We start from the raw sequence: 22,987 nt of genomic DNA on the forward strand, positions 1-22,987 counted from the left end.
CCCGTGTCTCTCTCTCTCCCCGTGTCTCTCTCTCTCCCCGTGTCTCTCTCTCCCCGTGTCTATCTCTCCCCGTGTCTCTCTCTCCCCGTGTCTCTCTCCCCGTGTCTCTCTCTCTCCCCGTGTCTCTCTCTCTCCCCGTGTCTCTCTCTCTCCCGTGTCTCTCTCCCCGTCTCTCTCTCTCCCCGTGTCTCTCTCTCTCTCTCCCGTGTCTCTCTCTCCCCGTGTCTCTCTCTCCCCGTGTCTCTCTCTCCCCGTGTCTCTCTCTCCCCGAGTCTCTCTCTCCCGTGTCTCTCTCTCTCCCCGTGTCTCTCTCTCCCCGTGTCTCTCTCTCCCCGTGTCTCTCTATCCCCGTGTCTCTCTGTCCCCGTGTCTCTCTCTCCCCGTGTCTCTCTCTCCCCGTGTCTCTCTATCCCCGTGTCTCTCTCCCCGTGTCCTTCTCCTCGTGTCTCTCTCTCCCCGTGTCTCTCCCGTGTCTCTCTCCCCCCGTGTCCTCTCTCCCCATGTGTCAATTACACACAGATACATACACAGATACATACAGATACACACAGACACACACAGATACACAGACACACACATATACATACAGATACACACAGATACACACAGACACACACAGATACACACAGACACATATAGATACACATAGATACACGCACAGCCACACACAGACACACACAGATACACACAGATACAGACAGATACACACAGATACAGACAGATACACACAGACACATACAGATAAACGTCTTCATTAACATAGTAGATTAAAACCAGCGTTCAGGGTTTGTGACTTGGTGCTCACATAATCGCAAACATTTAAGCAAGCAAACCAATTACTTTAAGAAACAAGAATAGACAATTTTGCATTCTCCATGTTTTTTCTTTATACGACTTAATCCCTCCGCCCCAGGAGTGATGGCACAGAGGTCACAGCGTTGAGTTGGTACCACTGTTCACCTGGGTTCGATTCCAGGCAGCTGCCTGTGGATATGTATATGGTCCTCAAGTGCAATTAATTTATTGACTGTCTGGTCACCAATGATTTATGCACTTGATTTAGCTCAATTCCAGCTGTGAGATAAAAAATGTCAGGTTGACTACCATGCAAATTACCTCACTCTCATTAGCAGAGCGAGTCGGAGGTTAAGGTGTGTAATATGTGTGTGGACCTTAGAAATAGCTTCAAGGGATTTGTGAGGTCGCTTTATAATATCCGTTTTTGTGGGCTGTTTTCAAACACGAAGGACTGAACTTCTCTGGCAGAGTTCCATTCGTCTTCTGACGTGTCACCAATACTAAAATCAGGATAAACTGGGGGGGGGGGGGGGGGGGAATTACACCAATAAATTTCCATCCTGAAACCCACCATCAAAGCATAAGTTACCTTCATCTGGCACTGGGGATGTCGGTGCTGTTGACAGAGGAGCAGTGGTTGCTGGAGAAATCAGCGAGCAGCAAAACCTGACCTTGTAGTTGTAGCAGAATGGCATGGTCTGATCCGTGTGTGAGCATTTCAACCCCACGTCCTTGTTACAAGTGATTGCCTGGCCCAACTCCTCCCAATGGTGTGTTCGGGTATTTGTCCGCAAGGCAGTCGATGTTTTCCACCAAGAATCCCGGTGCGCAGACAACTTTCCCCGAGGCTGTGACCTTCTGGTACGACTCCTCGTCGCCATCGTTGTCGGCGTCCGGAGAATGTTCGCTGTACCACTCAGACCAGCTTCCTGAGCAGGGCACTTGACTCACGCTCGTCGTCGCTGTTGGCTGCTGCACGGTGGCACCTTCAACCGGAGCGCCCACCGTGGTCGAACGTCCCTTGGGCGGTTGCATCGGAGCCACGTCGGGCACAGCTGTGCTCGAGCCGACGATGGGTGGCTCGGTTGGGAGCGGCGGTACAGCGGTAGTGGTGGTGGTGGCGTTGTTCACGTCGATGGGAGTTATCCCGCACTCCACGGAGTCTTCCACCTCCCCGAGTTGCAAGCAAGTTTTGGTGGTCGCGCAGTACTGATCGGGGTCTAATTCTCTTGATATGAAGGCGCCCAGCTCGTACAGTTGTTCGTGGTAACAGCATCCATCTGGATATAAAATATTAGTGAGCGTTATGGGGTCGGGGGGGGGGGGGGGTTGTAATAACTGGCTTTTGAGCAATTGATTGCTCATTCCACTGCTAACACACTGCTGGGTGGACAGAGGCGAGGGGGGGTTTGAGAAACCTTCACCATATTTTCAACTTCTGCGCTGGGAGATTGAATCAAACTGGCAGCCTCTGGATTGCAAGCCCAGTATGCCAAGCATTACGCCGCAGCAGTACACCAATGTTGGTTTAATCGCACTGGTTATGCAATTCATTCGAGGGTGGCTACGTATTATGAAAGAGATCGCAATAATATCAGCTAATGACACGTATGCAAAAAGGTGATTTTGAGACAACAAAAGGTGACCATAGCCTCGGTCTTCCCATCGTGCCTGGGCATGTCACAGGCCATCTTAAAGAAAAGGTTCCCCCCTGTCCCTGACATGAAGGAATGGCTGTCCTTGGGTACCTGGTATTTCGCAAAGCAGCTCAGCATTGTCGCATGTGCTGCAGTCACACAGAGAAGACACACAACAAGGGCAATTATACAGGCACATGCCGTTGTATTTATAAAATAATGTTCAAAGTGAATGTGATACTGGAGAGAACGAGCACTCAAGCAGAGCACATGGATGGCCGTCGGTGTCCAGTGGAAGAGGTTTAGTAATTCCGCACAAACCGATGGCTTTTCAATCACCAGTGCGCATACTCATGCCGTCTGCTGCTGCATGCAGCTTAAATTATCACGCAAGCAATGTTCCGACCGAATGTTTTCAGTTTATCTTTTGTGTTGCAATTGCCGCGATTGGGGATTTACCTTGTGACCTACGTTGTAACAGGACTGTAAATTATCATAATATAAACTATCTACATAAATAAAGATATTTAACCTGTATGTATCAAAAACCTCTAGTGTACTTTCCGACAAGGTAGGAAGCTGAAATGTGCTACCCAGTAAACTTTTATGACACAAATAGCAGGAGAAACAATCTGAATATTCGAGATTTTTTTTATTTTAAGGCCCCCAAATCTCTATTTTAAGCACTCAATAAACATGTTTGTTCGTGTCATTCAGCAGAAACCATTCAAAATATAACATTGCGGGTTTTTTTCTTTTGATAGAACGTTAAACAGCAATAAAATTCTATCTTTTATTGTTTTTGAGACATTTCGGATTCAAGTGGTTTTGAATGAAAAAATAACACATGTTATGATGTTCAAATCTGAATAATTCCAAAACGGTAAAAGATAGGAGCTTCCCCTCATAGAATATAAAGTTCATTTTTTTGTGTTCTTTCTAATAAAAAAAAGAGCGTAATCTTTAAATTGAGCGATTTCTGATGGGTACGTCTTTAAATATAAGAAGTTGAATCAAGTTGTCAACACATTTGTGTTTTTTTGCGGAAAATACCTAATTTTTTTAGTAGGTGTTAGTGTCTGATCGTAGATAAAAATTGTAAAAAAAAACATCAGGTTCATTTTTATATTTATTGAAAACTTGTGTCTGGCGAAGACAGGCTTAATGAACTAATTCTAATATAAACAATGATAATTATTTTTTCTTATTTTACCAGGTAAGGCTCACTGTACCTATTCAGCTCTTTTTCTTAGAAGCCACCTTGCCCACAAGTGAGAACCCAACAAAGTGGCTTATCACGTGTCAATATATATCAGCCAAATCCTCTAAATGCGTGTTCCTTAATGTGGAGGGAAAAACCGGAGGACCCCGGGGAAAAATCAACGTGACCACGAGGAGAGAGACACGCAAACTCCAAATATAAAAGCGTCAGGGTCGGGATCGAACCCACAACCTCCTGCATAACAGGCGAGGCAGTCAACATCTCCTAGCCACCGTGCTAACCCATCGCACCACGGCAGCATCCGTGCATTCGGGACAGACGAAACATGTCAAATGGACGCGATGTTGATCCTTCAGCACGCGGTGTCAATGTGGGTGAAAGCAGAGGGATCTCACCAGATTTGGCAAGTCTTGACGATGTGGATCTGCTGCCTGGCCAGGATGACGTCATCCTCAACAAAGCAGCTGCAGTTGGTTTTTGGCACGCAGTATTGCGCGTCTGGCGGGCAGTGCGGGTAGCAGCCTGCAGCAAGAATAGCGGTGAATCGTCATCCCTACGGCTCGCACCAACACCAGGACTACCGTCACTACTAAGACCAAGGGGCCATCCATAAATGACGTCACGCGATTTTGGACGATTTTTGACCCCCCTACCCCCTTGTCACACGGCGTCACAAAAAGTCAGACCCCCCCCCTCAAATATGACGTTACAAAGTTCTGCATTCTGATGTTGTAGGAGTGTTGTTATAACAATTCTATATTTATTTCAAGTTGCGCATTTTTATGTGACGTCACATTTCTCAAACCCCCCCCCCCCGTCACACATCGTGACGTCATTTATGGACGGCCCCATAGCTCGCACCAACACCAGGACTACCGTCACTACTAAGACTAACACCAACCGCCATTCACCACTAGTGGCGGTTACATCACCACGGCACTTGTGCCATGCTAAGGGGCCATCCATAAATGACGTCACGCACCTGGGGGGGGGGTCAGACATTTGTGACGATGTGTGACGGGGGGGGGTTAGAAATATGACGTCACGTCAAAATGCGCAACTTAATTAAATAGACTTTTTAAGCAATGTTTTCTCCTACAACATCAGAGTGCAGCATCACATTAAATACGCACTACAATGACAATAGTTTAAAGCGATTTGAAGCATGTTTTATTTTTGTGGGGGGTGGGGGGGCAGAGCTTTGTGACGTCATATTTGAGGGGGGGTCTGACTTTTTGTGACGCCGTGTGACTAAGGTGGGGGGGGGGGGGTGTTAAAAAAAATCGTCCAAAATCGCGCGACGTCATTTATGGATGGCCCCAAAGTGCACTTTGAGGTCACGTGAAGTGGCGAAGGCCCACTGGCAGGAGGTCACGGAACAGACCCAGGTGCCACGGGTTGAATGACTGGGATGAGTGGCAGATGCACCAACTGTGCTTCCCACTGCGCCACTGTTCTGCGTTTTAGCTGCTTGTTGTTGTGAGCGTCGCTCCTCTGCCCTCCTTTATTGCTGGAGGACGACTGCCGCCAACTCCCAAGGAGCGTCCTTCTCGCGCCTCCCACAGGGGCCGATCTTGACACTGCTGCTGCTGTTGTTGTTTTCCTCGCACTTTCTGTTTATAGGTGGCGTCGTGTCGCCACTTTCGAAGGGTTTAGCCAGAGATCAATCTATTTAATTTTTGGTCCGTGTTTTAGGCAACTGAGAAAATGGGAGACGTCTTCTGGCGTTGCTTGGCACAAAGGGCAGCAGTTTGGGTCGTTTGGGTCGATTCGATTTTGGTAATCGGCGAGCATGGAGCAGTGACCTGCCGCTGCTCGTACCAGTTGTCGGTAAGTCCAATCAGCTCCACATCCTTCGGCTCCACATGAGTCCATCTTTTCTCTAGCCTGTGCCATGCCCGTTTAGTCCCATATATCTGGCCAAACAGATGCTCCTTGGGCATGTGGTGGCTTAGCATGCAGGCTACATAACCCAGCTAACGCAGCCAACCACTAACACCACCACTACCGCTATTAACATTGGCAACCAATGCCATCAGTACTGGCACCACCACTGCCACCACAACTATCACAATAATGGAGCGTTTTGTAAGGTTGCACTCAGGGTCAGCAGATCAGAGGAGGTGGACAAACGTATGCATTCAGAGGATGTTGATACTGACGATGACGATGATGACGACGATGACAATTATGACGACAAGAACGATTATTATGATGCTAATGAGTTGATAGTGATGATGCAGTCAAAACAAACCTTCGATGGGAGGCAGGGAACCTTGGTTCAGTTTCTGGAGGTGGCTGCAGGTGCTGGGAAGGGAACTGCATGGATTGCAGTGCCACGTGCATTCCGATTCCTCGTTGTAGAAGTCGCAGAAGACGGCTGAAGGTGGGGGGGGGGGGTGCGTCACGCGGAGGGGAGAGGGATTAACAGAGGTAACATCATAAGAAACTCATCATTGGCATCGATCTCCGCGATGCCTGAAGGGTTGCACCACTAGCTCGGCACGACATCCAACGTTTCTCACCGCGCGCTAGGGGTTTCTTCAGGAATTTCATCTGCTAGAGAAGCTCGTAGCGCGCGAAGCAAAATGTCGGGAAAATCGTCCGGAGCAAAACGTGGAACGACCCGAAAAACACACCGTCAGGCTATGTGTGTGTGTGTGTTTGTTGAACTTCTTTCCCACCGTACGTAGCCAATCGTGCTAATCGGTGGTGTGGACTATACGGTAGACACCCTCTTAACGACGGCATTTGGTTCAACAAAACCGGTCATTAAGTGATTTGGTCGTTAAGCGAGTATAGTAAATACAGGCAAGTCCCCGGGTTACGGAAGGGTTAGGTTCCTGAGCAATATCCACAATCCGAATTTTCCGTATGTCGGAAACTGAACCATTTTCCCCGAAAATCACGATGAAATCCCACATCTGGAAATAGTTGTGCCTCCCCTACGGTTTGCACTCAGTGCTGTATCGTGCTGTTGTCCGTTTTCTATCACTACCCATGTCGTATCGCAGTACATACGCTCTGCACTTCTTATGATTCTTTCATTTGATCGAATATCTACCCTAACACTGCCCATAATTAAACTAATGGAACATAAACTGTATCCAATTGTTGATTTTAATATTCATTGTTAACAGAAAGCAGTCACTTCCGAATGTTTACCGTGCATTTGGCTAGACCTAGACTTCACATACAAAAAGACAAAGATCCCCCAGTCTCGCCTTAACAGACTTCTAGGGCAAGTGCTGAGTCGCTGAGAGCAGAGTTGCTGTGTGCAGAGTGTCTGAGTGCGGAGTCTCTGTGTGCGAAGTCTCTGTGTGTGGAGTCGCTGTGTGCAGAGTCTCTGAGTGTGGAGTCGCTGTGTGCAGAGTCGCTGTGTGTGGAGTCGGTGAGTGCGGAGTCGCTGAATGTAGAGTCTCTGTGTGTGAAGTCGCTGAGTGCAGAGTCGCTGTGTGCAGAGTCGCTGAGTGTGAAGACGCTGTTTGCGGAGTCTCTGAGTGTGGAGTCGCTGTGTGCAGAGTCGCTGTGTGCAGAGTCGCTGTGTGCAGAGTTTCTGAGTGCGGAGTCGGTGTGTGCAGAGTCGCTGAGTGTGAAGACACTGAGTGTGGAGTCGCTGTGTGTGGAGTCGCTGAGTGCGGAGTCGCTGAATGCGAAGTCTCTGAGTGCAGAGTCGCTGAGTGCGGAGTCGCTGAGTACGGAGTCGCTGTGTGCGGAGTCGCTGTGTGCGGAGTCGCTGTGTGCAGAGTTGCTGTGTGTGGAGTCGCTGAGTGTGGAGTCGCTGTGTGCAGAGTCGCTGAGTGTGAAGACGCTGTTTGCGGAGTCTCTGAGTGTGGAGTCGCTGTGTGCAGAGTCGCTGTGTGCAGAGTCTCTGAGTGCGGAGTCGCTGTGTGCAGAGTCGCTGAGTGTGAAGACGCTGAGTGTGGAGTCGCTGTGTGCAGAGTCGCTGAGTGTGAAGACGCTGAGTGTGGAGTCGCTGTGTGCAGAGTCGCTGAGTGTGGAGTCGCTGAGTGCGGAGTCTCTGAGTGTGGAGTCTCTGAGTGCAGAGTCTCTGAGTGTGGAGTCTCTGAGTGCGGAGTCTCTGAATGCGAAGTCTCTGAGTGCAGAGTCGCTGAGTGCGGAGTCGCTGAGTGTGGAGTCGCTGTGTGCAGAGTGTCTGAGTGCGGAGTCGCTGTGTGTGGAGTCTCTGAGTGCAGAGTCGCTGAGTGCGGAATCGCTGAGTGTGGAGTCGCTGTGTGCGGAGTCGCTGTGTGCAGAGTCTCTGAGTGTGGAGTCGCTGTGTGCAGAGTCGCTGTGTGCAGAGTCTCTGAGTGCAGAGTCTCTGAGTGCGGAGTCGCTGAGTGTGAAGAAGCTGAGTGCAGAGTCTCTGAGTGCGGAGTCTCTGAGTACGGAGTCTCTGAATGCGAAGTCTCTGAGTGCAGAGTCGCTGAGTGCGGAGTCGCTGAGTGTGGAGTCGCTGTGTGCAGAGTCGCTGTGTGTGAAGACGCTGAGTGTGGAGTCGCTGTGTGCGGAGTCGCTGAGTGCGGAGTCTCTGAGTGCGGAGTCTCTGAATGCGAAGTCTCTGAGTGCAGAGTCGCTGAGTGCGGAGTCGCTGAGTGTGGAGTCGCCTGGTGCAGAGTCGCTGTGTGTGGAGTCGCTGAGTGTGGAGTCGCTGTGTGCAGAGTCGCTGAGTGTGAAGACGCTGTTTGCGGAGTCTCTGAGTGTGGAGTCGCTGTGTGCAGAGTCGCTGTGTGCAGAGTCGCTGAGTGTGAAGACGCTGAGTGTGGAGTCGCTGTGTGCGGAGTCGCTGAGTGCGGAGTCTCTGAGTGCGGAGTCGCTGAATGCGAAGTCTCTGAGTGCAGAGTCGCTGAGTGCGGAGTCGCTGAGTGCGGAGTCGCTGTGTGCGGAGTCGCTGTGTGCGGAGTCGCTGTGTGCAGAGTCGCTGTGTGTGGAGTCGCTGAGTGTGGAGTCGCTGTGTGCAGAGTCGCTGAGTGTGAAGACGCTGAGTGTGGAGTCGCTGTGTGCAGAGTCGCTGAGTGTGAAGACGCTGAGTGTGGAGTCGCTGTGTGCGGAGTCGCTGAGTGCGGAGTCGCTGAGTGCGGAGTCTCTGAGTGCGGAGTCTCTGAATGCGAAGTCTCTGAGTGCAGAGTCGCTGAGTGCGGAGTCGCTGAGTGTGGAGTCGCTGTGTGCAGAGTGTCTGAGTGCGGAGTCGCTGTGTGTGGAGTCTCTGAGTGCAGTCGCTGAGTGCGGAATCGCTGAGTGTGGAGTCGCTGTGTGCGGAATCGCTGTGTGCAGAGTCTCTGAGTGTGGAGTCGCTGTGTGCAGAGTCGCTTAGTGTGAAGAAGCTGAGTGTGGAGTCTCTGAGTGTGGAGTCTTTGAGTGCGGAGTCTCTGAATGCGAAGTCTCTGAGTGCCGAGTCGCTGAGTGTGGAGTCGCTGTGTGCAGAGTCGCTGTGTGTGAAGACGCTGAGTGTGGAGTCGCTGTGTGCGGAGTCGCTGAGTGCGGAGTCTCTGAGTGCGGAGTCTCTGAATGCGAAGTCTTTGAGTGCAGAGTCGCTGAGTGCGGAGTCGCTGAGTGTGGAGTCGCTGTGTGCTGAGTGTCTGAGTGTGGAGTCGCTGTGTGCAGAGTCGCTGTGTGCGGAGTCGCTGTGTGTGGAGTCGCTGTGTGCAGAGTCTCTGAGTGCGGAGTCTCTGAGTGCGGAGTCTCTGAGTGCGGAGTCTCTGAATGCGAAGTCTCTGAGTGCAGAGTCGCTGAGTGTGGATTCGCTGTGTGCTGAGTGTCTGAGTGTGGAGTCGCTGTGTGCAGAGTCGCTGTGTGCGGAGTCGCTGTGTGTGGAGTAGCTGTGTGCAGAGTCTCTGAGTGCGGAGTCTCTGAGTGCAGAGTCTCTGAGTGCAGAGTCTCTGAGTGCGGAGTCTCTGAATGCGAAGTCTCTGAGTGCAGAGTCGCTGAGTGCGGAGTCGCTGAGTGTGGATTCGCTGTGTGCTGAGTGTCTGAGTGTGGAGTCGCTGTGTGCAGAGTCGCTGTGTGCGGAGTCGCTGTGTGTGCAGTAGCTGTGTGCAGAGTCTCTGAGTGCTGAGTCTCTGAGTGCGGAGTCTCTGAGTGCGGAGTCTCTGAATGCGAAGTCTCTGAGTGCAGAGTCGCTGAGTGCGGAGTCGCTGAGTGTGGAGTCGCTGTGTGCTGAGTGTCTGAGTGTGGAGTCGCTGTGTGCAGAGTCGCTGTGTGCGGAGTCGCTGTGTGTGGAGTCGCTGTGTGCAGAGTCTCTGAGTGCGGAGTCGCTGAGTGTGGAGTCGCTGTGTGCGGAGTCGCTGTGTGTGGAGTCGCTGTGTGCAGAGTCGCTGTGTGTGGAGTCGCTGTGTGCAGAGTCGCCGTGTGCGGAGTCTCTGAGTGCGGAGTCCCTGTGTGCAGAGTCGCTGTGTGTGGAGTCGCTGTGTGCAGAGTCGCTGTGTGTGGAGTCGCTGTGTGTGGAGTCGCTGTGTGCAGAGTCGCTGAGTGTGAAGACGCTGAGTGTGGAGTCGCTGTGTGCAGAGTCGCTGAGTGCAGAGTCTCTGTGTGTAGAGTCGCTGAGTGCAAAGTCGCTGTGTGTGGAGTCGCTGTGTGCAGAGTCGCTGTGTGTGGAGTCGCTGTGTGTGGAGTCGCTGTGTGCAGAGTCGCTGAGTGTGAAGACGCTGAGTGTGGAGTCGCTGTGTGCAGAGTCGCTGAGTGCAGAGTCTCTGTGTGTAGAGTCGCTGAGTGCAAAGTCGCTGAGTGCAGAGTTGCTGAGTGCGGAGATGCTGAGTGCGGAGTCGCTGTGTGCAGAGTCGCTGAGTGCGGAGACGCTGAGTGCGGAGACGCTGAGTGCAGAGTCGCTGAGTGTGGAACCGCTGATAGCAGAGCTGCTGAGTGCAAGATAGGTGGGGTGCAGAATAGACAAGAGCGGGGAGAAGTCAAGTGTATGTGACCGTAAAGAAAAGAGATATAGGAGTGCCTACAACTGGCGCGAGACAGCAGAAATAAAGTGTAAGCAGGTGACTTATTACTCCGTGTCGGTGTGAGGATTTTTTAAAGACACTAGACTATATAGCAGTGTACACTACACTACTATACACTACACTACTATATACTACACTGCTATCCACTAAACTACTATATACTACACTATACACAACACTACTATATACTACACTATACACAACACTACTATATGCTACACATTTGGCTCTATGGAGGCCCGTGGTTAAGTGATTAGTCGTGAACAGGGGTGCTCGTTAAGTGGGGTTCTAATCTCCTGTGAAAACACATGCGGTGATTTTTTTAAATGGTCGCTGTCATCGTGGCCATCATCATCATTATCATCCTCGCTTCGGCAACCCAAAGCCCCCGGTCGGTCAGTCCGCATTTGCTGGGAAGTCGCTCCCTCTCACACGAACCGTCGTGTCGGGACAACGGCGCCGTGGGAGATGCGCTGAGCGGCTGAGCAAACCGTTCATTGCCCGAGGCCGAGCGGCCGGGTTTGAGGAGCAAAGAGGACAAACGAGCAGGCCGGTGAGTGGAGCGACCGTGACCACCTACCGCCCCCCCCCCTCCCCCTGTCACATGCATTCCACTCACGGCAGCGGTCGGGAGTCCTCCACTTGATGCACACGCCGGCCTCGTTGCAGACCTGGGCGTACGCAGCCACCGCAGTGCAGAAGCACTCGCAGTCGCTGCCATCGCATGCGCACGAGTCGTGAATGCACGCCTCCAGGAACGGCGCATGGTCCACCTGGGTCAGGACAAGGGGAGCGAGGTGATATTGGAAATCCGCGATCAGTCGCCGACAGAAAGACAAGGGAGAGGCGCAGCCACGTCGGGTGTCGAGGACGTCCACAAAACAACAACAACAACCGCCGTTCACCACTAAGTGGCGGTGACGTCACCACGTCAGGTGAAGAAACGGGACTCTCCGGAAGACAGCGCTGTCTTCCGGACAGTCCTGTTTCTTCACCTGAGGAAGGCTACTTGTGTTGTGGCCGAAACGTCGTGAGAATTTATTCTGTTATTATTTTTTAATTATTATTTTATCTCCATTCTACGTGACTTTACCGAAAGAACCCAGAAGATGAATCCCTGCAGTCACGAAAGCTTTAAATCGAAATATAATTGTGGCTGTGTCGGGTGGTGGCGGATTTAACGACACATTTATATTCACACGATCTAGCCCAAAAAAAACCATATAGTTGTATGGTGCACACTACCATGGCCACGGGGAAACCACAGACAAGCAGGAAGGCAGCCAGAACCAGTGTCAACAATTGCCTAAGCTCTGTGGTCATATATTTGGGTGTCTATTTATATCATTGACCCCTCCACTTGCTCCTCATGCCTTCTCATCGTGGACCATCAACGACCCACGGGTAGTGGGTCGTGGCATGAGCTGAAGACGTCACTGGCGAGGACGTAACACTGGCGCAGCGCCCACGCTTGGCGGTGCGGATTCTGCTGGCAAGGCTCCGCCGCCTCTGTCATGGCGGCGCAGCTCTCCTTTATCCTCCAACTGTTGCCGAACGCCAGCACGGACGCGGCCGTGGAGCCGTCGGCCGCTGTCAAGTCGTCGCTGTCGCGCCCATTGTAGTTGCCGCAGAGGCCGCACAGGGTGCTCTGGGGTGGGGTGTGGGGGGGGGTCGGGAGCGGGGTGGCACCGAGCCGTGAGCGAAACGAAGCCGAGAGTTTACGACTCCCGGGCAGCCCAAAGGGGGTGACCCCCTCGGATTCGCGAGAGAAACTGTATCAACTTGAACTCGTTTGATCCTAATCTAATGATTATAATTATCCGGTGGCTTCCGGTGGGGAGGGAGGGTGCAGATTTTCATAAATGTCGGAAAATCACCAAACATCATAATTTAAAATAACTTCATTTTGGGCATTCTTGTATGACATAACTTTTTTTAGGTGTTGCCATATGTTTTCAGCATTTACTATCGTAGTGTAGTAGTATAGTAGTTTAGCATAATAGTGTAGTAGTAGTATAGCAGCATACTAAAGTAGTATAGTAGTGTAGTAGTAATGTAGTAGTATAATAGTGTAGCAGTATACTATAGTAGTGTGATGGGACTTTGTAGGATGAACGTTGAGAGATTTATAAGGGGCACGGGATGACCAATAAGGTCTGAATTGGTCTGTAATAAGGTAGGGCACTAATAAGGTGTTGACAGGTATGAATCTAAGATCGGCAGTTCATGCGCATGTGGAGGAGTAAAGTACGCAGCTCCGATCTCTTCCGGGACATCTCGCCGGTGTAGGACTTTCTAGAACTCCCCTCTAAGAGGCCGTTCCGTCGGCATGGTTATAAGCAACCATTTGCAGTGCTCCACAATTCTCTTTGTCCCTAACACCTCTCTTTGTCCGGGCAGTTGGCTCGGCAGTTGAGCGAGTGGCTCGCAATCGAAAGATTGCAAATCTCTGGTTGGGAGGTGACAACTCGGCCTCCATAATCCGTCTGGGATCTATATGCTGATTAAGACTCTTTGGGGAAGTCTGAATAATCATTTGAGTAGGATAAAAGTGTGGGTTTTTTTATTAAAAAAATACAGTGAGGGAAAATAGTATATGATCCCCTGCTGATGTTGTACGTTTGCCCACTGACAAAGAAATGATCAGTCTATAATTTAAAAGTTAGGTTTATTTGAACAGTGAGAGACAGAATAACAACACCAAAATCCAGAAAAACGCATGTCAAAAATGTTATAAATTGATTTGCATTTTAATGAGGGAAATAAGTATTTGACCCCTCTGCAAAACATGACTTAGTACTTGGTGGCAAAACCCTTGTTGGCAATCACAGAGGTCAGACGTTTCTTGTAGTTGGCCACCAGGTTTGCACACATCTCCGGAGGGATTATGTCCCACTCCTCCTTGCAGATCTTCTCCAAGTCATTAAGGTTTCGAGGCTGACGTTTGGCAACTCGAACCTTCAGCTCCCTCCACAGATTTTCTATGGGATTAAGGTCTGGAGACTGGCTTATAATCTCTCGCTCACCTCCATCTAACAATAATAAGCGGAATAATTAGTATTATTCTACACGCACAGGTTTCGCTCTCCCCGTTGAAAAGACAGAACAACTCGGACACGCGATTAATAGTAGACGAGTGGGAAAGGAAGTAGGAAAATGATCCCGGTGCCAACAGCTGCCCAAGCCCTACGGACCTCGATGTGTTAATGTTTTTCAGCTAATTATTAAGTGCTTATACACATATACACAAAGACAACCCATGTGCCCGAGAGGGCAACAACAACAACACCACTACCCCATGCAGATCGAAACAGATGGCTATTAATCCACGTGCTCCACTGCCAACTCTTGGCGAGCCAGGGTGTGGATCCTCCTCAACGCCGCATCCTAGGGGAAGGGATATTCGCAACATCTGTTTGGTGATCCGCCGAACCCTCGCTGCTGCCTCCACGGAGCTTGATCACACCGCGGGGGAGGCAGCCACGTCCAGCAGCAGCATAGCAACCACCGTCCATTTCTATCTCCTGTACATTGCACCACCTTGGCTTTGGCCCTGACCGTGTACTTGGAGTCGACCTGTGACGAAGAAGCTTGTGCGCTGGTCCCACGTGACCATGACGCCACCACCACCTCCAGCACCATCACCACCAACCACCACCAAAATCACCACCAACACCACCACCGCGACGCTGACCTTGTACTTGGAGTCGACCTTGACGAAGATGCTCGTGCGCCGGTCCCACATGACCATGATGCCGATGCTGGTCTGCACGATGCGGTAGAGCCCCACCGAGTGGATGGTCAGGTCATCCACCATCGCCGGGATCTCTCCGGCCACGGGCACCACCATCACCTCCCCGGCCACCATGTGAACCTCCACGTTGTAATCCTGTAGTGGACGAGGAAGGGAGAGAGGGAGGGAGAAGACGGAGGGAGGTGAGGGGGGGGTTACAGAGGGAGGTGAGGGGAGGGAAAGTTTGAAGAGGGAGGGAGACGACAGAAAGACCCCAGTGGCCAAGCACATTCGGCATGGACCCTGATGCCAGGGAATAAACTAAACTGGCGATGGGGGTGAGGGAACCTGTCGTCTAAACTTCCTGGACCTCCCCTGGCCCGTGGATACCGCGAACTTTTGCACTCCCTCATTTGCACACTCAATTGCTATGCCAAGAACAAAGAGCCAGCGAAGACTTACTCTTTGGTTCTATTCGGTAAAGTCACGTAGGTAAAAAATAAAACAACAAAAATCACGACGTTTCGCCACAACACAAGCGGCCTTCATCACAAGCGGCCTTCATCAGGTGATGAAGGCCGCTTGTTTTGTGGCCGAAACGTCGTGATTTTTGTTGTTTTATTTTTTACCTACGTGACTTTACCGAATAGAACCAAAGAGTATGGATCCTTGCAGTCACGAAAGCTTCAAATCTAGAACAGCATAGACTTATCGAAGAAACCAATCGACTCGCGCGTACACCGAGACGCGCAAGCTCATCAACTCGCAGCGCTTGGAAAGCTCGCGCTTAACCCAGCCCGCGTCGCAGCGCGGTCAGCCGGCCATTGGAGTGGCTCTTGACTTCACCTTGATGTAGAAGCGGATCGCCTTGGAGCAGCTCGAGTCCACAGCGCTGCAGTCCTTGCCGGTGATGATCTGAAAGTTGCCCTCGGCTGTGGAGCAGTAGTCCTGGTCGGCACAAAGCGAGCGCAATTAGGTGATCCATCCATCCAATCGTCGTGCATCCCTCCATTCGTCCATAGGTAAATCCGTCCATTATGTGCGATCATTCTCCCCCACCCAGTTGTGGCGCTGCCTGCTGTAAAGTGTATAGTGTACAATACACTATACAGTAAACATTACTATACACCACTATACGCTACACTACACACTATACTATACACTACACTATACACCACTATACACTACACTACACACTATACTAGACACTACACTATACACTACACTATACACTACACTATACACTACACTATACATTACTATACACCACTATACACTACACTATACACTACATACTACACTATACAGTAAACATTACTCTACACTACTATACACTACACTACACACTACACTATACACTACTATACACTACTATACACTACACTACTATACACTACTATACACTACTATACACCACTACACTATACACTACCTTATACTACCACTACACACTGCCTTATACTATTATACACTACACTAGTATACTACACTACATACTACACTATATACTACACTATCCACTACTGTACTACACTGCTATACACTACACTACTATACTACACTTTACACTATACACTACACTACATACTACACTTTACACTATGTACTACACTACACTATATACTACACTACATACTACACTTTACACTATGTACTACACTACACTATATACTACACTACATATTACACTTTACACTACATACTACACTACACTATATACTACACTACTATACACTACACTATACACTCCACTACTAAACACTACACTACTATACACTACACTTAACACTGCTATACACTGCACCACTGTACTACATATTCTTGGTTCTTTCGGTAAAGTCACGTAGAAGGGAAATAATAAAATAATAAAAGTATCAAATAATAAAATTCTCACGACGTTTCGACTGCAACACAAGCAATCATCATCAGGTGTCAAAACCACAGCAAGAAAATTTGAAAGAAAAAACGCCACTTTTTTCAAATTTTCTTGCTGTGGGTTTCACACCTGTTGATGATTGCTTGTGTTGCAGTCGAAACGTCGTGAGAATTGTACTATTTTATAGTTTTATTGTTGTATTGTTTCCCTTCTATGTGACTTTACCGAAAGAACCAAGAATATGAATCCCTGCAGTCACGAAAGCTTTAAATAAATGTTTTACTATACTACACTTTAGACTATGTACTACACTACACTATATACTACACTACATACTACACTTTAGACTGTGTACTACACTACACTATATACTACACTACATACTACACTTTACACTGTGTACTACACTACACTATATACTACACTACTATACACTACACTATATACTACACTTTACACTATGTACTACACTACACTATATACTACACTAAATACTACACTACACTATATACTACACTACTATACACTACACTACTATACACTACACTACTAAACACTACACTATACACTCACTACTATACACTACTAAACACTAGACTACTATTCACTACACTTAACACTGCTATACAATACACTACTATACTACACTTTACACTATGTACTACACTATATACTACACTACTATAGACTACACGATACACTACACTACTATACACTACACTACTAAACACTACATTACTATACACTACACTAAACACTACTATACACTACACCACCATACTACACTTTACGCTATGTACTACACTACACTATATACTACACTACTATACACTACACTATATACTACACTACTATACACTACACTACTATACACTACACCACTATACACGACACTACTATACACTACACTATACACTACTAAACACTACACTACTATACACTACACTACAATACACTACACTAAACACTACTATACACTACACTATACACTACTATACACTACACCACTATACTACACTTTACACTATGTAATACACTACACTATACACTACACTACTATACACTACACTACTAAACACTACTATACACTACACCACTATACGCTACACTATACACTACTATACGCTACACCACTATATTACATTTCTTTTGAACTGCTTGTTGTGTTTAGTTTGTTGTCCTTACCCCGCACCTCCGATTAGCACGGTTGGCTAAGTACGGTGTGAAAGAAGTTCAACACACATGTAGAAATGTCGATGTTTGTAAGTCCCGACCAAAAACCAGTTTCCTCTCATGCACTTTGATCCTCTGGCTCTTCTTCTGCCCTTCACACCCCCCCCCCCCGGTTCATGCTTATTCTTCTTTGTGCGTGGCACCTCGAGATTTTATCGTGAAAGGCGCCTGATAGTCACAAATTATTGTTACGGATTCATTATGAATTAATAAATTCACTCGCCCGACGTCAGTCCGTGGCGTGCGTGAGCAAGGCGCGTCCGTTCTGGTGCCCACCTGCACGATGCTGGAGTCGCAGTTTCCGTCGAAGACGAACCTCTTGCCGTCGAAGGTGATGTAGTGGCCGTCCCCGTACATGCGGCACGTGCCAGGGCGCTCGGCCGAGTTGCAGCTCCACGCGCCGCTGCCGCACGTGCTGCACCCGCGCACGCGCGCGACGTCTCAAAGGGAGGGGGCGGCGAGCCCTTCAAACCCCTTAGCCCAATATTTTCTCTCGGAATAACAACATTTTTTATATCCCAACGGGTATTTGGTCAAGTCTAAGGAGACTCAAAAGTAGGTGGCTTCCGCGCCACTCGGATATGATGTCACAGGCCGGTCCCGGCTGCTTTCACAATGTCACGGATGCGCTCCTGGAAAACCCCGTCCTCGCAAATCGGATACCTTTAATTCTCCCATAAATGGCAGAAACAGTAGACGCGTCGCTTGCCCGTGTGTATTTTTCCTCCTTATCAGCCACATTCAACGGGGTTTAAACGGTACAAAATTCACCAACGCACTTAATAATTATACAAAAGCTCGCTGCGCCAAAATGACACTGGAAACTGGACCATGTCCAAACGTGCTCGGAGTCTTGTCGGAAGACGCGCCGTAATTCAAGTTTCTGCGTCCTAAACCTATGCAGGTGAAGAAATGCTGTTGTCTTCCCCCCCCCCCCCACACAAAGCGGTAGCCATCTTAACGCGCAGCCACCAGGCTCGGGACAGCCGCGCCGCGCTAAGCCCCCACTTGCTCACCACACGTTGCAGTCCACCTTGATTGTATCCCCCTTGCCATAGACAATGCCGTGGTGCCGGCACGGGCAATCCTCCGGCGGGATACAGTTGCCGTTGTCGTCTGGGATGAATCCATCCCCGCATGGGCAGTCCGATTCGCACGGCGGCTAAGACGGAGGCCGAGAAGTGGGGCAAACAACAGAGGAAGAGTAAGAAGCCGGGGATTCGCCTTTCGCTCCGAGCCATCCATCGCGCAATGCCTGTGCTACTAGTCTGGCCATGAGGGCATCGAAGAAGGTCGCTTTTTCCTCTCCATGTCAAAGTCCGTCTTTAACACCGAGCAATTATCACTGTCGCACGAAGGACACTTTTCGGCTAAGGTTTTCCCCTGCTGATGTCGTGGCTGTAGTGGAGTGCCCAGTGACTGCCTCACTGCTGCAGCAGAGAGAATTCGGAGTGAATCAAGTTGTCACGGGGGGCGATCGATGCTCCAGCACTCACCGATTCACTCCAGTCAGCTCCTGATTGCTCACCGGCAGTCAGTCGCCTGCTGGTCGCTCTTCTATCGCTACTACTACCGTGGTTACTCGTTCCCGTGAGCTTCACTCGCCCGTGTTGAAGACTCTATCTCTACTGGACACTAACCGTTTCGTCCCGTCCATACTGTGTTCAACCACCACCATCACACAGGTCAAAAAGCTTGTGCCCTGAAGCATACGATTATCACTGTTGCTAAGCACAGACCAAATAGCTTAAAAGCCAGTAAAGGACATTTGCTAAAGTCTGAATTCATATCCCACGGTTTAATACTTTATGTCCCCATGCTCAATGCATGACATGGGCAAAGGACAAAGCTACCCGAGTGGCATGGAACAGGTAGTAAGCCACTTTGGTCTGCGCTATTTCTAAAGAAGAGTAGCAAAGCGACGCTAACTTTATCCTCTTAAGCCCTCTTGTCGTGGCCAGCAGCCCTCAGACATTGGCTATTTAACTGCTGAATCATATGGCTGATGCTGCTACTGCTGCTGCTGCGATCATACAAGAGAGCATAGAACAGAACCCTCTGAGTGGTGGGTGAAAGCCAACCCCGTGGGCTGTGTCTAAGGGGGGGTCGAGTGTACTCACGCAGGGCAAGTTGATGGTCTGGCAGGTCCTCTCGCAGGCCTTCGTGTGGCTCCTGCCTCTCAGGGCGCTGCCATCGACCAGGAGTTGGAGGGCATTTTCGACCTCTGCCCAATGACATTTCACCATGGAGGACGTCAAATACAAAATATCCCGTGCCGCCATTCGCGAAAAGAGTAGCAGGCCAATGCGCACGCTGGGCACGTCAAAAACACAAATTTGCCAATTTTGAACACAAAAAAATTGACCGCAAATTACTCGATTAGCATCACAACGACAACAGCCGCTATTTGCCACTAAGTGGCGGTGACATCACCATGGCGCTTGTGCCAGGCTATGTGCACGTTAAGGCCATCATGTGAGGTGTGTTGAACGCTACCCGCCGGCAGGAGGCCATGGGACAGACCCTCCTGGCACCATGAGAAACGGTGCGATTGCCAAAGGTGTTCGTGATTTAATTCTGTTCGTTGAGATGGGCCGAGGTTGCCCGGGAGGGAGGTAATTCTACTGTTGAGCGGTGCGAGGGAAGAAGCGGACAGAGAAGTGGACGTGACCTGCAGTGTGGTGAGTGGGTGGGTGGCTGAGTTGGGTGGTGAGTGCGGGGAGAGCGGCAGTGTGGCGGTTAGCGTGCTGCGCTATGGACCCGGCGACCCGAGTTTGATTCCCGCTCACGACCAATAACGCTGGTGAATATCTGAATCGGTCCTGGGCCTCTCCTAGGTCGACTCAGCTGTGCTGGCCTTGCTGACAGTACTTACCCAACAACAGCACATTAAGGCTATGTGGGGGGTCTTTTTTGTCTTTGAATTAGTAAGCGAGCGAACGAGTTGGTTGAGTGAGTGAGTGAGAAAGTTAACAAGTGAGCGAGTGAGTTGTGAGCCGTGGTGGTGGTGGTTGATGCGGTCTGTGAGGGCAGGCAAACTTACGGAGGGGGCTTTCACGTCGCATTCTTCCGCCTGCGGTCACGCGGGGATACAGAGAGCGCCAGACATCGGTGAGAACCTCGCGTGGTGGCAGTGTGGTCAATGGTATCGTTTGTGGTGTTGGTGGTGGGGGGGGGGATTGGCGCTGCAGGACTCACCGAGCATGGTGATGGGGTTTTCGCACCTGAGAACTCCGTACTCGCAAGCACTGCCAAGGAGACACATCAACATTGGCGTGGTTAAAGCTCTCATGTGTACTAATTCACCCCCCCCCCTCCCCTCCCTGGGAAAGTGACATGGCCCGGCTAGAAAAAAAAGCCAGAAATCGATTATTTAAATTGTTGGTAAGGACAATCCTTAGAGCAAGCCAAGGCACGTGCAAATGGCGCGGCGATGTCGCGTCATTTGCACGTGTTATTTATTGAATGTCACGCCGCCACAAAGGCATCATTTGCCCAGGCCCCTGGCCCTGCTTGGCAGATGTTTCAGCTATAGCTCGGCACTTGCTAATGGCCAGTGGGGGGAAAAAAATCCCACCTATACCGCGAAGGGTCACTCTGCTCTGGCTCGGCTCAGATGCGGCAGTGGAAAAGGCCCATGAAGGCGACCATTCATACCAGGCTAGATCGCCGACCCAGTAGAATTTCCCAGGCGGGACAATGTCGTGACCTGTGTAGCATGGGCACTCGATGCCCGGAACACACTCTCCCTCGTGGTCCATGAAAGTCCCCTCTGCACACACGCAGCCTGTGGGTTACAGAGAGAGGGAGAAGGTCAGAGGAGGAGGGCCAGAGAGCGGTGCCAATGTAGAGGCTCAGTTTCAGTTTCTTTATTTTGGTATAGCCCTGTGAGCCATTCGGCTCTTGAATCGGGTGCAACCACAACGAACAATAAAAACATCTTAAAGTGACTATGTGTGACTGTGCAAACAGAAAATCCATGAAAAAAAACAGCAAAAATATTCCTGAGAAAAGCACCGTACACCAACGCTGTGTGCAAAAAATCCCAGTGGGATGCAAGTCAAACAACAACAACAACCACAAGACAACTTAGATTAAGGCCATCAGTCTAACTCCGTACTACAACAAAAACAAACATGTCCAAACCCAAAAACTTTTCGAAATCACGAAAAATAAAGCCATAATTGCAACGTAACAGTGATCATAGGGACTGTGACCGGATTTTTACAATAAAATACATAAATAACATGTAACACCAAATCCTAGAGCCATAGCTGGCTGCATGAGTTACTCCACAACAACAGAAGCATCAGTCGGAGTATCAAATTTTTCAATGCACCTTTAAGATCAGCACGCTAAATCAAAATACAGATAATACTTTACTGCGTCATTGGGAGCAAAAACATTTTATTTCATTTTACGCCAATGAATAGCAGTGGCAGCTAGGGGTGTACAACTCCTCTAGAGCAGTTTTGAGAGAAGATCTCATTGGTAGCGATTCAAGTTGCAGTTTATTGGCAATAGCATTCCAGACCCTGGGGACATCAATAGCAAAGGCCCTTCCTCCAGTTTTTGTACGGCAATAGGGAATTTGAAGCTGGTATATGAGCGAAGACCTGAGGTCAAATTTGTTCTTTGAAACAGAGAGGAGATCCAGAAGGTAGTCTGCGGATTTTTTTGTAAGTACATCGTGAATAATTAAGATCTGGTGCACAAGCCGTCGAACATTAAGAGATGTTACGTTTGACCCAATGTAGATATCACAGTGGTGAGACTAATATGGGCAGTTCAATGTAAATCTTAAGGCCATGTGACAAATTGAGTCAAGCTTCTTCAGTACAGTACTTGGGGCTGATTTATACACGATGTCACAGTAGTCAAGTAGAGGCAGTATGGTAGCGTTTATCAATTCCAAACGGAACATTGGGGGGAACCAGTGCTTGTGTCGATACAGAAAATCTAATTTTAAACAATGGAGCGAGTTTGTGAAATCCGACCCACGGCAACCACCCCCCCCCTCTGGCCCACCCAACTACCTAGCAGTGTCAATGAGTTAAGTCTGTCGGGCAGGTTACAAAGCAGTGGGTAAACGAGCATAATATGAATGTGATGATAATATAGGACCCTGCCTAATATAGGACCTTGGTTCTGGCTCCTTGTTGCTGGAGGTTGGAGGTGGGGGTGTCTTGTCCTTCGATCCAGTTGGTTCTTGAGGAGGAGGGCCACTCTCTTCAGGAGCTGGCTTTGTTGGCTTTTCCTCAACCGGGGGTTTCGGTGTCACTATGAAAGAAAAGCAAGGGATGGATGTTGACAGAATGAAGATTGCTCATGCATTCTCAATAACTCCTTGTAAAATGTTGTAAACAACCTTCAGACGATACTTTTAATCTGCATCTCAAATGAGTTACTGGGAAGTGTTCCAAAATAATGTACAGCTTTGCCAATCCACTGTTCAATTAAAGCCTCCCCACGTTGTCTGGGTTTGTGGGATTGTTTGACCGCGCTTCATCATTTTCTTTAGTGTGAGTGTGGGAATCATGG

The 22,987-nt window shown here is 49.5% G+C and overlaps 3 protein-coding genes across 3 annotated transcripts; all 3 read right to left on the minus strand.

Annotated features, from left to right (window-relative positions):
- Positions 1–862: 862 nt before the first annotated feature.
- Positions 863–11,975, minus strand: LOC142905642 (mucin-5AC-like). Its single transcript, XM_076052430.1, has 6 exons — positions 11,969–11,975; positions 11,224–11,511; positions 5,912–6,037; positions 4,053–4,179; positions 2,547–2,584; positions 863–2,078 (listed from the first exon to the last, which is right to left on the minus strand). Exons 1-6 carry the CDS (start codon positions 11,973–11,975, stop codon positions 1,534–1,536), a joined length of 1,131 nt encoding a protein of 376 aa, XP_075908545.1. The 3' UTR covers positions 863–1,533.
- LOC142905643 (mucin-2-like) lies at positions 11,472–18,279 on the minus strand. The gene is made up of 5 exons (XM_076052431.1): positions 18,272–18,279; positions 17,723–17,861; positions 15,184–15,285; positions 14,299–14,493; positions 11,472–12,252 (listed from the first exon to the last, which is right to left on the minus strand). The coding sequence occupies exons 1-5, from the start codon at positions 18,277–18,279 to the stop codon at positions 11,995–11,997; spliced, it is 702 nt and encodes a 233-aa protein (XP_075908546.1). The 3' UTR covers positions 11,472–11,994.
- Positions 18,050–22,933, minus strand: LOC142905661 (mucin-6-like). Its single transcript, XM_076052584.1, has 6 exons — positions 22,588–22,933; positions 21,104–21,233; positions 20,645–20,694; positions 20,490–20,519; positions 19,567–19,670; positions 18,050–18,608 (listed from the first exon to the last, which is right to left on the minus strand). The coding sequence occupies exons 2-6, from the start codon at positions 21,205–21,207 to the stop codon at positions 18,459–18,461; spliced, it is 438 nt and encodes a 145-aa protein (XP_075908699.1). The 5' UTR covers positions 21,208–21,233; positions 22,588–22,933; the 3' UTR covers positions 18,050–18,458.
- Between the last annotated feature and the right edge of the window lie 54 nt (positions 22,934–22,987).

The sequence above is a fragment of the Petromyzon marinus genome, chromosome 56 (assembly GCF_048934315.1).
Source record: "Petromyzon marinus isolate PM22_M1 ecotype Great Lakes invasive population chromosome 56, UKy_Petmar_22M1.pri1.0, whole genome shotgun sequence".
In the NCBI taxonomy this organism is placed as follows: Eukaryota; Metazoa; Chordata; class Hyperoartia; order Petromyzontiformes; family Petromyzontidae; genus Petromyzon; species Petromyzon marinus.